We start from the raw sequence: 15,717 nt of genomic DNA, 5'->3' as shown, positions 1-15,717 counted from the left end.
CATGACAGAGTCGGACTTTCTGGTTGTTCCTCAACAGGCCGCAGCCAAGCCCAAACAGGAGAGAGCCAGGCTTCAGTAAGGCTTGTTTGGGCAAGGCCAGAACGGGCTGAAGTACAGCGGTTCTTCTCCCTTCGATGATCATCCAAGCTTATTATGCAGCTTAGCTAGACGAATCGTTATTTTGTTTTTTTATTTTCCGGGAGAAAATAGATTAATAATTGTGTGAGGCAATAAGTTCTACCTGTCTTTCTAACCAAATGAATTAAACCCGCCACAAACATATATCTTTCTTTTATCTCATCACAATTTCTTCATTATTATAGGACGATTTCTTAGCTTTTTATGTGCGGAAGAAAACATACTACCACTTAAGTAGACAATGGATTGTTAAACGAGTGAGTTTAAGACGTGGATGGAATATAATCAAATAGAGTTATTTTGATAATAGCTATGAAATGAGGCATGTGAAGAAGTTTCAAGACTTATGTTGTTCACGGGTTGAGACTGTGGCACCAACGACTCCTTCAGTTCACTTTGGTTCTTCAATGACATCGCACTTCATAATAGATGAGCAAACTGCATTTATGCATCTTAGTGTCTAACCTATGTTTAATTTGACTTATAAATATATATCTTATTCAAAAGCGAGCAATTGAACTTGTTTTTAATGTATATTGCAAGGTTATAATTCTAGAACAAAAGAAAGGCATGATCCTTTGGATAATTTTGGAGTTTTTGCTTTTGGGAATGCTTTTGGATTTTAGATTGATCGGCTACAATTAGATGGAGAAAACAAGCAATTTGGAAGCAGTTCAATGTTAAAAAAAAAGGGAAAGAAACCGATGTAAAGAAAGTGAGTACCTGGTTTTGGTAATCAAGCACTACTTTAGGTCAAAATTCCTTTCTTGAGCAGAATTATTTCAGATTAGAATTATAGGAACTTTCCTACTGCCAAAATTGAGCTTGGACTGTTCATTGTCCTATTGCCGATATCGTCCTCAGAATTTCTTGTACCAAGGATTATTATAATCCGAGGTCTTTCCATGCTCATCTTAGTGATGTCTTACCTAACATTGACACCAAAGATTAAAGTCTGTTAATATGAGCTTAAAACTGCTAAAATTTTATCATGCAGTTTAGGGAAAAAAAAACACATTAAGACGATCACATTCCATGCTCATCTTAGTGATGTCTTACCTAACATTGTCACCAGTGGTTAAAGGCGGTTAAAATGAGCTTAAAACTGCTAAAATTTTATCATGCAGATTAGGAAAAAGAGAAGCACGCGAACACGATCACATTATTTTCCTACACAAGCAGCCGGCCAAGTTGGGCAAATTGGTCAACCAAACATCATCCAATTGCTGTTTTTTTTTCTTTGTTCCAACATTTCTTGATTTCTTCTATCAATTCTTTATTTTCTTAGAAAAAATTCTTTTCTATTTGCTTGATTCGATTCATCAATCACGTTCCATGCTCCAATGTCTTCGATCCCTTAACTAACAACTTTTTGCACCGAATCCAATTTGCCTTTTGGGGATATCATAGACCACATTGACCCGCCTCTGCTGCACGTTGCCGATGATCGTCACGTCACTCACGTCGCCGTTGCCGGCGAACGCCAGGCATGCCTGCGACACTTTGGCCACGTACAGTATGCCGGCGAAGTCGAGGTTAATGCTTGTCCCGCCGCCGAACACGAGCTCCACCGTCGGCACCGACACCGTTTCGTACCCGGTGAAGTCATAGCAAGTGTCCAGTATCGACAACGCCGGCGCCGTCTTGTACTTCCTCATCTGCTGCCGGAACCTCGACCGAAGGGCGACGTAGGCCGACGGCGGCAATCTAGTAATCACCGTGCCCGAGTCGAGCAGCGTCCCAGGGGTCGAAAACACCGTCGGAGATATCGGAAGTTGCTCTCCCCCGACTCTGATCGCCACGAGACTCAGGAAGTAGAATGATGGCATGTCGGAGAACGTCAGCATCGGCGTGAACTTGACGTTCGACGGTGCGCCGCCGCCAAATGTCAGGTATCCTGCCGAGCTCGACGACGACGGGAGGCAGTACGAGAAGACTCCGCCATACTTCCGTGCCTGCGATACCAACGACACCTTTCCCCGTCCCAGGCCGAGCAATCCGGCCGCCGTGCCGAAGAGCCCGCTGTTCTCATCGCCGCAGCCGAACATGAAGCTCGGTACCAGCTCGGAGGACGTCAACGTTAAGGTGTCGTGGCTGAAGTAGCCGCTGGATTGGGAGTTATCGCCGTACTCGATGTCGTAGCGGCACGGCGACGACGCCGAGCAGGTGGAAGAGTCGAGCAACGAGCATTCGGGGGAGCTGCAGGAGATGTTGGAGTAGGTGGAGGATTGGGATGGGTCAAACAGTGGCTGCTGTTGGGGGTAGCAGCTGCCGCTGCTGCATGGCTTGCATTGGATCCAGGTGAGGTCGCTGCCGGTGTCGAAGACCACCGTGAGGTCGCTCTTGGGGGTGCCAAAGCCCACGGTCACGATGTAGTTGCCGGTGCCGAGCGAGCCGCCGGTGGAGGCCGGGATCGTTGCGGCGAGCGAGCTGCGAGTGCTCTCTCGGCTGGAGGCGGTGGAGATGCGGTGGTGGAGCGAGTCGACTCGGGCTTGGTCCCGGTTGAGAAGCTTGGCGTGGGAGGGCTCCCGGCCGGTGCCGATCGGCGAACATGGGCCATGCGGGTGGACTACCTTCAGCCTCGATGTGTTCAAATCTGTGGAGATAGAATTATTGCGAACAAATTTAGAGAAAAAATGTCGAACAATTTGGCTTATCGGAGCTCCTTATTATGTTCAAAATCTTGATTCGAGCTCATATCAAATTGCACAAGAAAGGAGATGACCTTAAATTCTTAAGATTTTCTTTTACCTGAAAAATTTGTTCTGATGGCCTACAAAAGCTCTATGATTACTTGCATCATGGTTGGTTGATTGAACCTACCATAAGATGAAGGTTTTCTATGTATAATATATGTATAGATATCATAAAACATATCTTAGAATGGGTCAGAATGGGCGGCTTGACATGGTGGGTCAAGAACCCCAACAACTTCTTTTATATATGCTTATCCTACTATACTGCCGAGTAGGCATCAAAACCAGTTAAAGATGCACCTGACGGCGCATGCAAACATCCTTCATGCAAGTTTTTTTAATTTTTTGTCAATTTACAAATATTAGGGCTTTACAAACACCTATTATGCACATAATTATGTACATAACCAGCAAGTTATTTATCCATTTTATTATGTAAACGAGCCAATAGTCCATTGGTTGTATCTATTTTGGAGAATGTTCCATAATCAAATCTAGAGGTGTTTCCCTATATTTTTTTGACAGGGTAATTCTTCAAAATACTTATATGTTACTACTTCTAAGAACGTGGCTCAATGGGTTTTTTTTTTTTTGTTGTTGAGAAAAGAAGGTGGTAGCAGTGAACTATCTAAATAAGCAATTTTCAGACTTCTCAAAAAAAAAAAATTCAAATATTACCAACTGATGAGCAACAACTAGATGCCTCGATATTTTTTCTATATCAAGGGGTATCAAACAAAAGATCATCAATAGGGGTGTAATTAAGAACGTCATCAAACCTTTCGGCAAGGAGCAAGCTGATGAGCTTGGCAGCAAAGAGTGAACACTAACCACATGCCGGCTTTCTATCTCCCTTCCATGAACTTGTGGAGTGTGGATAAGAGTAGAAGCTAGAACAACGAAGGCAAAGCAAGAGAAGACAGAGGAATGAAGGAAAGCCATGATATGAGGCTATGAGCACAAACCCTTGGTTGTGTGCTTGGAAGGAAGACTATGGGAGTGCATTATATATAGACATTTCCCTCAAGCGTTTACAAGCTTGATGGAGTCTCCCTTGGGCCAAGTCTTTCCGTGTGGGAGATTAGGTATGGGCCACTAAGGAACAAAACAAGGGTTCGGTCACTATTGGACCCGCCATTATCATACGTCGGCTTCTACGCAAGGGCGACAATTAAGAAGCAACTTCACGCGCTGAAAGCATTTCCGAGTCCATATCGCATCGCACAGTCTCTCTCTCTCTCTCTCTCTCTCTCTCTCTCTCTCTCACACACACACACACACACACTCTCTCTCTCTCTCTCTCTCTCCCTCTCTCCCTCCCTCCCTTTATTTTTTTTATTTTTAACCAAAACGGATGATTCATACCGTTCTAATACGGATACATTCAAAAAAGTCAGAAAACAACAAATCACAAAGCGCTTTAGGCAAATCTCTCCGCAGGATACTTATGGAATAACTAGCTAGGTACGAGGCTACCCAATCTATGACTCTATTAGCTTCTCTGAACACGTGTTTGTCCCTATTATCACATAGTCTCTTAGCTCTCCGGTCTTAGACCTCCATATTGTGGACAACCAACCATTGTGTTGTGCCCACCAACCCATTAGCTTTTGTTAGTTTTGAATGGAAAAGGAAGAAGTAAGCGATCACTTGTTAAATCAAGCGGTTAAGTGTTCTCAAAGCTAACTTGCAACTATTGGACAATGAATATTATCCTTCAAATTAATAAACCCATAAATCACTTGTGTGATGTATCAAGAATGATTCTAATACATTTTTATACAACAATAAGAGGCCTTGTACAATTATCTATGGGATGATATGTCCAAGTCCAACATAAGGTATGTCAAGCCACAGTACAATAATCAATTAATTGAATATATGATATATAACCCTTGACCTTGTGCATGTTATTTCGACGCGGCTGCATATAATTTTCATCTATTATTGGGTGATTTTGTAAAGGTGCCATGCTTGATGGTCTTTCTAATAAGGTTGGAGAAGATGCAGCAGGAATTGGCAAACAGTATATGAAGTAGATGTCACTAAGTGGGGATGGCCAGGAGTGTGGTCCCATGCATTTCAGAAAGTGGACGGATGGACCGCACCATGCATATATTTCAATTAGCTCGGACACTTGCCTTTGTGGTGGGCCAGGTTTCAGCAAAATCTAGTAGAAACGAAGCTAGAATATTAGGGCTAACACAAGGTGGCTCTTTGATGGAATCTGATCCTGCTGCGATGAGTAATTCTCACTAATATTGAAATGTGACATGCTTCGGTGGTTCGGTTTATACCTAACTAGTTGCTACCTTCAAATATCCATTGAAAGTAGGCACCGAGATTAGCGATAGAAGATATCAAAATCATATTGATGCCGGACCAATTTTAAAATGAAAGCAGGAGAAGAGGAGAGGAGAAGGAGGAAGAAGAAGAGGAGAAGGAGAAGGAAGGAGAAGAGAAGAAGAGGGAAACGTGGGGAAAGAAATTCTTTAATTCTGCATTAAAATCCTAATCAGCTTACAAGTTCCCTTTAAATAGGGCCCCATAAGAACAATTAAAATAAACCCCTTACATAAAATAATTCCCCACAAATAAGCCCTAAAATGAAAATAAGCCCAGAATAAAATAAACCACAAATAAATCCCTAAACACAAATAAACCCAGAAATAACAATAAGCAAATATGTAAATAAAATGGGGACCTAGCTGATGTCCCCATCAACTCCTCCCGGGTGAGAAAAACTCGACCCCGTCGAGTGTAAATCGGGGCGGCTGTCGTACTGCTCCAGAAGATCCGGGTCAAGGCGCTGCAACTCAGCTCGCGAAATCCACGATACATCTGATTCGGGTCGACCTTTCCACCGAACAAGGTAACGTTGGTAGCTTCCTCTCCTGGTAGATATAACCTGCTCATCTAATATATGTTCTATATGTTCTCTGCGTGCATGAAACTGTGGAAGTGGAGGCTCACTAGCAGGTGCTAGAGCAGGGTGATCAACAACAGTGGATGTATCCACAAAAGGGTCAGAAGGAATGAATGTTGATTTCTTGTATGGGACTAAATCTTCAATATTAAATGTCGCACTAATCCCATAGTCTTCAGGAAGATCTACAACATACGCATTCGAACTGATTTTCTTTAGGACTTTGAATGGTCCCGCACTACGAGATTGCAACTTTTTGAACGTCCCCAAAGGAAGTCGTTCAGGTCTAATTCTTACCATGATTGAATCACCTACATTTAATTCTTTATAACGGCGGTGCAAATCAGCAAAGGATTTATATTTTAAGTTATTAGAGTGAATAAGTTTGCTGATCTCCTGATGCAATGAATGCAGGTGTGAAGCAAATGATTGTGCAGACTCAGAGACTCTATGTTGATGAGACATGGGGATCAAGTCTATGGGTTGCCTAGGTTTATAACCATTCACCACTTCAAAAGGACTCATGCCTATGGTCCTATTGACCGAACTATTATATGCAAACTCAGCAGTTGGTAACACGAGATCCCAAGTCCTAGTATGCTCACCTACCAGACATCTGAGAAGACTCCCTAGACTTCGGTTGACAACTTCGGTCTGGCCATCAGTTTGGGGATGATAGGCAGAGGAAAATTTTAATTTGGTACCCATCATGTGCCAAAGAGTTTTCCAAAAATAGCTCATAAATTTAACATCCCTATCGGACACAATAGATTTAGGGAGACCATGGAGTCTAACGACTTCGTCAAAATAGAGTTTCGCAATCCTAGAAGCATCAGAAGTCTTAGAACATGGTAGAAAATGAGCCATTTTAGAGAACCGGTCCACTACTACAAAAATGGAATCATGTTTGGTCGAGGTACGTGGAAGCCCTAACACAAAATCCATGCTAACATCTTGCCACGGACAATCAGGAACTGGTAGTGGAGTGTAAAGCCCAGTGTTCTATTTACGTTGTTTGGCTAATTGACATGTGCGGCACTGAGCGACGATCTTGGCCACGTCTCTCTTGAGACTCGGCCAGAAGAAACGTCTTTCCACCATCTCAATGGTTTTGTCTCTCCCGAAATGCCCGGACAGTCCTCCAGCGTGTACTTCCCATACTAGAAAATCTCTCAAAGAAGTTCGAGGAATACACAATCGGTCGGAGCGAAAGAGATAATCATCGTGTAAAAAGAAATCATCGTGCTCTCTCTCTACTCCATCTCGTAAGGTCAGGTATACATTACTAAAATCGGGACAGGTGGTATATTGTTCCCTGATCCTTTCAAAACCAATTACTTCAGTGCTCATTATGGATAGGAGGAAGATCCGTCGACTGAGCGCATCAGCAGCCTTATTCTCAACTCCAGCTTTATGTTTCAGCACAAAAGTATAGGCTTGTAGAAACTCAATCCATCGGCCATGTCGAAAGTTTAATTTCTTTTGAGAATTGAGATACTTTAAAGCCTCATGGTCTGAATACAGGACAAATTCTTGCGGTAGCAAATAGTGTCGCCAATGTCGCAAAGTTTGCACTACCGCATAGAATTCCTTATCATAGGTGGAATAACGCAACCTGCCGTCACTTAACTTTTTACTAAAGAACGCGACAGGGTGACCGTCTTGACTTAACACACCACCTATGCCAACTCCAGAGGCATCACATGCGACCTCGAATACCTTAGTGAAATCAGGGAGGCGCAAGACAGGTGCTTCGGTCATCCTATGCTTAATATCTTTAAATGCTTGGGATGCCGACTTAGTCCAGATAAAGTCTCCTTTCTTCATGCAATCTGTGATGGGAGACATTATCGAACTAAAATTCCTAATGAAGCGACGATAGAAAGTAGCCAGACCATGAAAACTGCGTACTTCGGCTAAGGTCTTGGGCTCAGGCCAATCGACTATCGCGCTTACTTTTTCTGGATCAGCAGAGACACCCTTGGAAGATACTATGAACCCTAAGAAAGTGACGTGATCAGTCAGGAAGGCACACTTCTTAGGGTTTGCAAAGAAGCTTTCTCTCTGCAGGACTTCACAAACCTGCCTTAGGTGTGAAAGATGGAGCTCTTGAGTTTGACTATAAATGAGGATGTCATCAAATAGGTCTTGGCATTACATTGGGACGCAATATGGCCAAACTTCTGGCACCTGAAACACTGGGTTTGGTTTCTTAAGGGCGGGTTGGACCCTAATATGCCTTTTTCTTTATCAGTTGATGTACTTTGAGCAGGCACCGGGAACGTCCTAGTCGGTGTTTGGCTAGAACCGGGCTGGGAAGGATGGTTGGAGAGTGGTCTGGGTTGTGGGAGATGGCTTTGATTAGGTCGGGCTCCTGGGGGTAAGAACCGAGAGTCGGTACGTCTCACCACAGGGACTCGTAAAAAACTATCCACGTCTTGAGCCAATTGGTATGCCTGGCCAAGGGTAGTAATCTCTCGGAGGATCAATTCTTTCTGGATCTCCTCACGGAGTCCTGCTCGAAACCTAGAAAGAGTAACAGTCTCCTCTTCGATTACACCACACCTCATGTGAAACTCCTCAAATTGTGCAATGTAATCGGCAACAGTTGAAGTTCCTTGAGTTAGTTTCTGCCACCTATCCATAAGGCGTTGTCGGTAAGAGAATGGCAGATACTTCTCATTCAGTTTCTCCCATCACATATTATTGAAGCGGTTTGCCCTCTGCCCTCTTCCGGTGACAAGAAAGCCTATAAAGATCATTGTATAATACTTTGTTGTTTTCTGATTTTGTTGGCCGCATCTACACTTACAGGGTATGAACCGCCGTTGTACAAAAAAAAAAATAAAAATCATGGCATAATTAATTGTTGGAAGAGGTCTCGACCAAGATATGATTCCAATTTTCAAATTCTATTTCTAATACCCAATCCCTCCTCTCAATTTCTATTCCTAATGATGCTGCAACCTTGTTCCTTTTTTCCTTACAATTTTTTTTTAAAAAAATCCCATGCTATATGGCATGATGATATTGGTGCAACATGATGGAACTGAATTTATTTTTTCAGAAGGGCTGTTCCACAAGCATTTTTCTCCCTTTAATACAAGATGATAGTTTGTTGACTTGGCATCTCATGAACGGCCTTACCATGTCAAGCCGGAATGATTTTCATAATAAATTAAGATTGCTACATTGTAATATTTTAAACACTAATTAGTACCTGTATTCTACCATCTATTTTTTTTTTAAAAAAACATACCATGAGAACAAAGACAAGAATTTATGTTGCCCAATTCTATTCACCTATCTTTGTCATCCTTTCGTAGCCCCTTCAATGACGCTATGATTCCGTCCATCATCAACCACCTCCTCACGAAGCCAGGTCTGCTTAATCCTATCTATACCTACCTTAATCTTTGGCTGTCCTCAAACTCAAAACCCAGTCAGAGATGGTAATAGGTCAAGTAGATCATTATCTACAACCGTCTCATACTTATCTCAGGACGGAGGAGAGGGCAAAGCAGGTAGAGTTATAGTTAGAAAAATTAATTTCTTTTGACCTCGAAGAGAGGATTTGTAAATATATACATATATCTAAGCTGAGTTTGGAGCAAGTTTTATCGTTACCTATCTTGTTAGAATAAGTGGCTCATATTAAGTGGTATTCTTATTTGAGTGGGATACTGATATTCTAACGGAGCGGAGCGAAGCGACGAGATATGTTTATCTTTGGGATAATTATATAGTATTTTATTTTACCAGAAATGCTGGTAGGGATTGAAACTCTAGAGCTAGGATTTATCTATAAATATCTTGTAAACTTTGTTATTTTGAAATAGTGAAAATTACGGCCGTTTCGCTTCCGTGGACGTAGGCACATTGCCGAACAACGTAAAATCTCTATGTTCAATTCCTTTTCCTCCTCCTCTCTCAATTGCGTGCATTGTTCAATTCGCCGTTTGGATCCTGTGTTTTATGCAACATATTTGTCCTGGATCTATTGCGGGTCGGATAAAATCCATCCTATTCGGAACGGTTACCGTCTCTAAATTCAGTCCATCCGGTTCTTCTTCGGCCACCATCTCGGCCAGATCACCTTCTTACATATGAACCAACCTTCCCCTCCTTTCTCGACTTTTTCCTTCTTTTTTTTTTTTTCCGAGCATGTGAGCCTGATGGATGGTCCAATCATAGGTAAAGCGTGGAAGGAGGCCCTTAGGCCGGTGCCAACTGAGGCCACGCAAGGCATCTTCCATCCCCGTGACAATTTCTTGTCCTGTTACGAACGAAACGTTCTTTTCTCCATGAACGAGACTCGAGCTGATTCTCTCACTCTGAGGGAAATTATTATGTGTGCGGATACTCCAAGTTGTCGACGCCCCGACTGCAGGAACCGCAAAGGAACAGGGATGCACATTGAGCCGCGGAACAGGAAAAGTAATCAAGCCCACATTTTAATGAACTGGATTATATCCTCGTATAAGCTTTTGCTTAGCATGGGTGACAAATTTCCAGCTTTTATGATGCATGGTGACCTGATAGCCTAATCTAAAAAAAACTTGACTGAACACTTAAAATTGCATGATGCGTATTGGTTATATGGGTCACTTATTGCTTGAATCTTGCACTAGATCTAAGTCACTTGAGCTATTTTTAGAGTGAAGAGAGGTATGGGAGAATAGAAATGATGATGGTTAAGATTACGACATATCATACCGTACCGAATAGAATGGTGCGAAACTACGATACCATGCTCGTTTGGTATCTGTATATGATATAGGATATATGCCGATATTCGGTACGCGAAACCTGCTTTCATATCGAAGGTAGTCATATAGAAACAGAGTGGCACCGATATGGAGTCTGATGCCAAAATGGCATATCTTGGTTGAGATAGTTATCTCTCGTGTAATCTTAATTGTGTTCCTCCTTCCACTGAATGGGCTTAATGGACCGTTTTGAGAATGAACCGACCTCAGTTGAGACCAAGCTCACTTTCAGCCCATTAGGTTGAGTTTGGGCCACGCAGCTAAGTTTGTGACCAAACCAAACATTATTGCCCGTCCAACCCACCCAAGATGCATACCTGTTGGGGCATATGGCTGTGCATGGAGTCGACCCAAACTGCTAGTCTGGCATGACTTGGATAACCCAACATATGATCAACGTTTAGAATTTGGACTCAAAGTGAACATTTTCTGTCATGTATAAGGCTGAGTTTTTGATTCACTTGTGTGCTAGGTTTAGTAATCAAGCCTGATACCTTACATGATTTAGCTGTTCTATAAATAATTTTCATGATTTATTTTTCAGGCAAATAATTTTCATAATTTCTGTTTGATCTAGTTTCCAGTGAATTTAATAAGTAGATTTCAGTTCATTGTTTGGCCCCTTCAATCCCAGTACTTAATGTGGTTGCCTGCCATTATGATGCAATATAAAGCATTGATGCTGCTACTGTTTCTGCGATCAAACATATTATTTCCGACTCCATCAAACTGTTGTTTTGATTGATAATGAGAATGATCACTTTAGCAGTGTGATCATTCAAGTGCTTTGCAGCTATAGAACCCTTACTCCGTATACTATTGTCACTCAGGCAAACTTTTACATCACCTTTTTTGTTACCCCCTGCCTGTAATCAGCTTCTCCATCCATGTATTTGTTCATTGTTTGGATCTGTTAAATGATAAAGATGGGCGACATGTTCGAGCAAAGTGATATTGGACGAGGAATTGTGATTGACCCTGCATGGTTGGGCTGAGGGTGCAAGGAAAAAAAAGAGGTCAGATATTTCTTCATTTCTGAGCAAGTTTGGCTCCAAAAGCAAGAAACAACGCAAGTCTGGCAGTGAGGTCCAGATGCAGAAGATAGCCTCTGAAGCCTCTGCAAGTTCTTACAATGCTCGCCAACCGGCTGCTCTGGAAAGAAACGTTGCATCAGTGATTTAGAATTCAGATATACAAGCAACCTAGAAATGACTTCATTTCTGAAAAGAGCTTGTAGCATCATTTGTCACTAAATGCCAGAAAGTTAGCAGTCGCACGACAAAGATGTTTCGTGGTGAGCTCATTCCTTTTTTTTCTCTCTCTCTTCAACAGCATGTAAATTAAACTAAGTTACTAGTAGAGACATGACACTGCCAGTATGTTTTTCCATTTTGTTCTTTGAAAAAATCAGTGGTTCCTACAGTATTATTAAGCTCTCACATTTCCAGCTACCTTCTTCCCTGGCCCCATGTAATTGTTGATGAGTTTTTCCTTTCCATTCTGATAATGCATCACATGGAACTTGCTAGACAGCATACCGAACTTTTGAGTCAGCTTGTTGCCAAGCTAAATGGCTTCAGGGATGCAGATGATCTCCTCGTGATTGGGAACAGCCTCCTAATTCTGGTTTATATGATTTGGCGGTTTCTCTTATTGTGTATTAAAGAGGCTAATGAAGAAACATGGAAAGTCATATGGACACTGTAAACCAAAATATGCTGAATTGTGAAATATGTTAATAAAATGAAAGGATATAAGATAAATACATACCACAACTTTTGAAATGTCAGTACTTTCGTCTTTTATCCTTCAGGTGGAGAACATTTCTTCAGGTGACGAGAATATACAAGAAAAGAAATGAATATTAGACAATGTGAAAGATCTGATTTCATCTTCCGGCGGTAATAGAAAAATGATTGCCATATCAACCCAGTTATGAGTGAAACCATCACCTTAAGATGTCGAGCTACAAATATCAGGGACTTCCACAAATATTAGCAAGTAAAAATTATTGAATCTCCCTTCATCACAATTCCCTTCGAATCCTCATTAATGTTCTCCCAGTCTTGTCGCATGGATATTTCAGCAATGGGAAAAGCAGCCTTGCTGAACACAAGAAATTACAATATTCACACCATCCTAGAGATCAGGCCTCAAAATCTAGTTGCCTGGGGATACTTGTCGAGATTGATATTATTGCTTTCCGTAAAGATGCAGCATTTGTCAAGATTTATATTATAACTTTTGCTAAAGATGCAGCATCTCTTATATCTTCACAGCTTCAAATAACTTACAGATAGGGATAGGCTCAACTTCTGATCACATTTTATGACCGAACAACAGACCTCATTTTGCTATAAAAGAAACCTGGTGTTTTTTGTTTGGAATGATCCAAACAGTATCTCAAAAACAATCAACAGTGGAGGTATTATTCAACATTTAAACTTTCCTCCCGACACCAATAGCAATTTGCTTAGCCACTCGCAGATTTACAAACGAGAGATCAGGTTATCAGCCAACAAAAAAGAACACATACTGGAGGCTGAGGGGCTCGCAACTTTGAAAGCCATTCATCAGTATCAGCATCCACATTTAATGGGAGGTTTAGCTGACAAAGGATAACGCCATCAAGAGTATTACCTTAAAACCATGAGCAACTTGCACACTCTTCCTGAGACCTATTGTTCAGCCTCTTCTCAAGAACCATAAATCTCTTAAAAACCTCTTAAAGATGCTAACAGCTTTCTTGTCATGGGTACCAAATAAAATCTCTCAGCTGTCCTAGCTTATCATCCTTGACTGTAGTACACTCATTGATTAAAGATCAGCAGAAGGCATCGAATGCTTTGCCACTTGGTGAAAGCAGTCATACAGCCAGGACTCTTCCTCAGTCTAAAAGAGCAAGTGAAACTTTGAAGCACACAAGTAGAATGCAGTCATCCAGCTGCAATTGGCGTCAACAAGTATATTTCTTGAAATTTATTTCAACCCATGCGACAAAATATGAGTTTCAGCAATATTTTGACATCACCAGTAATCCTTGCATGAACAAAGGCCACCCTTGAAATGGTGGAAGCGGATTCTATCTCTCACAAGAATTTGCTGTGGGTATAATTTGGACACGTGCTTTATAAATAAATGGCAGTCCCCACATATCCGTAGATTCTTTACGATTCTAATTGTTGATTGAGATGTAGCTCTTAGCAAGGCAAATGCTAAAGCAAGCTTCTCACTGTGCCTCAAGAGACAGGTCTCTTTATCTTCTTCATCTAAATCTAACAGAACATCTTCAGTCACTGGTAAATACCCTAGAGATCTTAGCTTCCTCCCCATTTCATCTAGCCAGGAATATATTGTGCTGGCCTCTGGATGAGAACAACCTCCTGCAACAAACTCATAAACAACACCATCTAATTCAACTGAACTAGACCCTGGCTCTTTCCTGATGCCACTCTGCTTCAATAAACTCCTCATCTCTGAGGCATCATCCCATCTACCGGCAGCAGCATAGATATTAGACAGTATAACATGGCAACCAGATCGCTGAGGCTTCAGATTGAGAACTTGACTCCTTATCATATCTGCAACTCTGATGTCTCTGTGAATCCTACAAGCACCAAGCAAAGCACCCAATACCATCACATCTGGCTTCATTGGCATGCTTCTGATGATCCCTTCTGCCTCTTCCAAGAACCCTGCTCGGCCCAATAAATCAACTATGCAACCATAATGCTTCATCTCAGGCTGAACCCCATAAACCTTTAACATGTTCTCAAAGTACTGGCGCCCTTCATCCACCAACCCACCATGAGTACATGCAGTTAACACACCCAACAAAGTGATGTCATTAGGCTTTGGCCCTGATCTCTTCATCCACTCAAAGGCTTCAAGAGACTCACGAGCTGTCCCATTGATTGCTAACCCTGTGATCAGAGCATTCCAGCTAGAAACGTTCTTCCTATCCAATGCATGGAAGAGTTCAACTGCCGTCTCCATGCTTCCACACTTGGCATACATATCGATCAATGCAGCACCTAGATTATAGTCATCATCCAAAGCCATGTGGTTTTTGTCAATGTAAGCATGAACCCACTTTCCCTGATCCAAGGCGGCTAGGTGTGCACAAGCTGAGAGCACACTAACCATTGTAACTTCGTTGGGCTTTACACTGCTCTCAAGTTGCATCTTTTTAAAGACCTGCAGTGCCTCCATATACTGGTTAACCTGTGCATAGCCCGAAATCATGCAGCTCCAAGAAACTACATCTCTTTCCGGCATTAGATCAAACAACTCCCTCGCCAAGTCCATCTCCCCATTCATAGCATACCCTGAAACCATTGAATTCCACGACACAACATTCCTCACTGGCATCTCATCAAACAGCTTCCTTGCCAGCGGGAGCAACCCATGCCTTGCAAACCCGGATATCATTGAGTTCCAAGTCACGATGTTCCTCCCGACCGGCATTCTATCAAACAAGAATTGAGCTATCTCCAGCTCACCCTTCCCAGCGTAACCAGAAATGATCGCGCTCCAAGATACCTCATTTCTCACCGGCATGTCATCAAAAAGCCGCCTTGCGACCTCCATTGCCCCAGATTTCACGTACCCATCAATTATCGTGTTCCACGAGACTACATCCAACACCACAGGACTCGAATCAAAGAGCTTCTGAGCCGAAGCCATGACCCCAAAAGAAGCATACATGCTGAGAAAAGTATTTACAACATAGACATCAGATTGGAATCCACGTTTCAGCACTTGAGAGTGGGCCTGCTGCCCTTCGAAGGGGGAATTGAGATTGGAGATGGCCTTGACGAGGAAGGGGAAGGTGAACCGATCGGGGAAGGAGCGGCCGCCGTGGCGGAGGAGGGAGGAGAAGGCGATAAGGGACTCGGCGGGATAGCGGCGGCTTCGGGAGAAGGCGCGGATGAGGAGGTTGTAGAGGGAGGTGGTGGAGGCGGGGGCAAGGCGGAAGTAGAGGCGGGAGAGAGGGCGGGCGAGCAGGGGGGCGGCGGGGTGGTCGGCGGCAACGGAGAGGAGCTCGACGAGGCGGCGGAGGGCAAGGGGGTGGCGCACGAGGCCGGCGACGATGAGGCGCGCGAGGAGGGGGCGGAGGTGGTGGGCGGCGCAGCAGGAGCGGAGGAGGGTCTCGAGGTGACGGGGGAAAGGCGGGGTCGGGGGCATC

General features: G+C 43.0%; 1 protein-coding gene and 1 pseudogene across 4 annotated transcripts; both read right to left on the bottom strand.

The window, feature by feature from the left end:
* Positions 1 to 1,338: 1,338 nt before the first annotated feature.
* On the bottom strand, positions 1,339 to 3,834 carry LOC103722380 (aspartyl protease family protein At5g10770-like). Its single transcript, XM_008812919.6, has 2 exons — positions 3,614 to 3,834; positions 1,339 to 2,734 (listed from the first exon to the last, which is right to left on the bottom strand). The coding sequence occupies exons 1-2, from the start codon at positions 3,774 to 3,776 to the stop codon at positions 1,500 to 1,502; spliced, it is 1,398 nt and encodes a 465-aa protein (XP_008811141.3). The 5' UTR covers positions 3,777 to 3,834; the 3' UTR covers positions 1,339 to 1,499.
* A 7,185-nt stretch (positions 3,835 to 11,019) lies between these two features.
* LOC103722392 (pentatricopeptide repeat-containing protein At2g29760, chloroplastic pseudogene) lies at positions 11,020 to 15,717 on the bottom strand (annotated as a pseudogene). Of its 3 annotated transcripts, XR_016397779.1 has the most exons (3): positions 12,482 to 15,717; positions 12,300 to 12,355; positions 11,020 to 11,681 (listed from the first exon to the last, which is right to left on the bottom strand). The product of XR_016397779.1 is annotated as a pentatricopeptide repeat-containing protein At2g29760, chloroplastic pseudogene, transcript variant X3 (transcript). The 3 variants fall into 3 exon arrangements; XR_016397778.1 differs by having other exon boundaries at positions 12,300 to 15,717; XR_015971275.2 differs by lacking the exon at positions 11,020 to 11,681 and adding an exon at positions 11,693 to 12,152 and having other exon boundaries at positions 12,300 to 15,717.

The sequence above is a fragment of the Phoenix dactylifera genome, chromosome 11 (genome assembly GCF_051530095.1).
Source record: "Phoenix dactylifera cultivar Ajwa chromosome 11, Ajwa_hap1_PhDact_Kaust_v1.1, whole genome shotgun sequence".
Classification (NCBI taxonomy): Eukaryota; Viridiplantae; Streptophyta; class Magnoliopsida; order Arecales; family Arecaceae; genus Phoenix; species Phoenix dactylifera.
The sequence above is the reverse complement of the archived record's forward strand: the minus strand, read 5'-3'. Positions and strand labels throughout refer to the sequence as shown.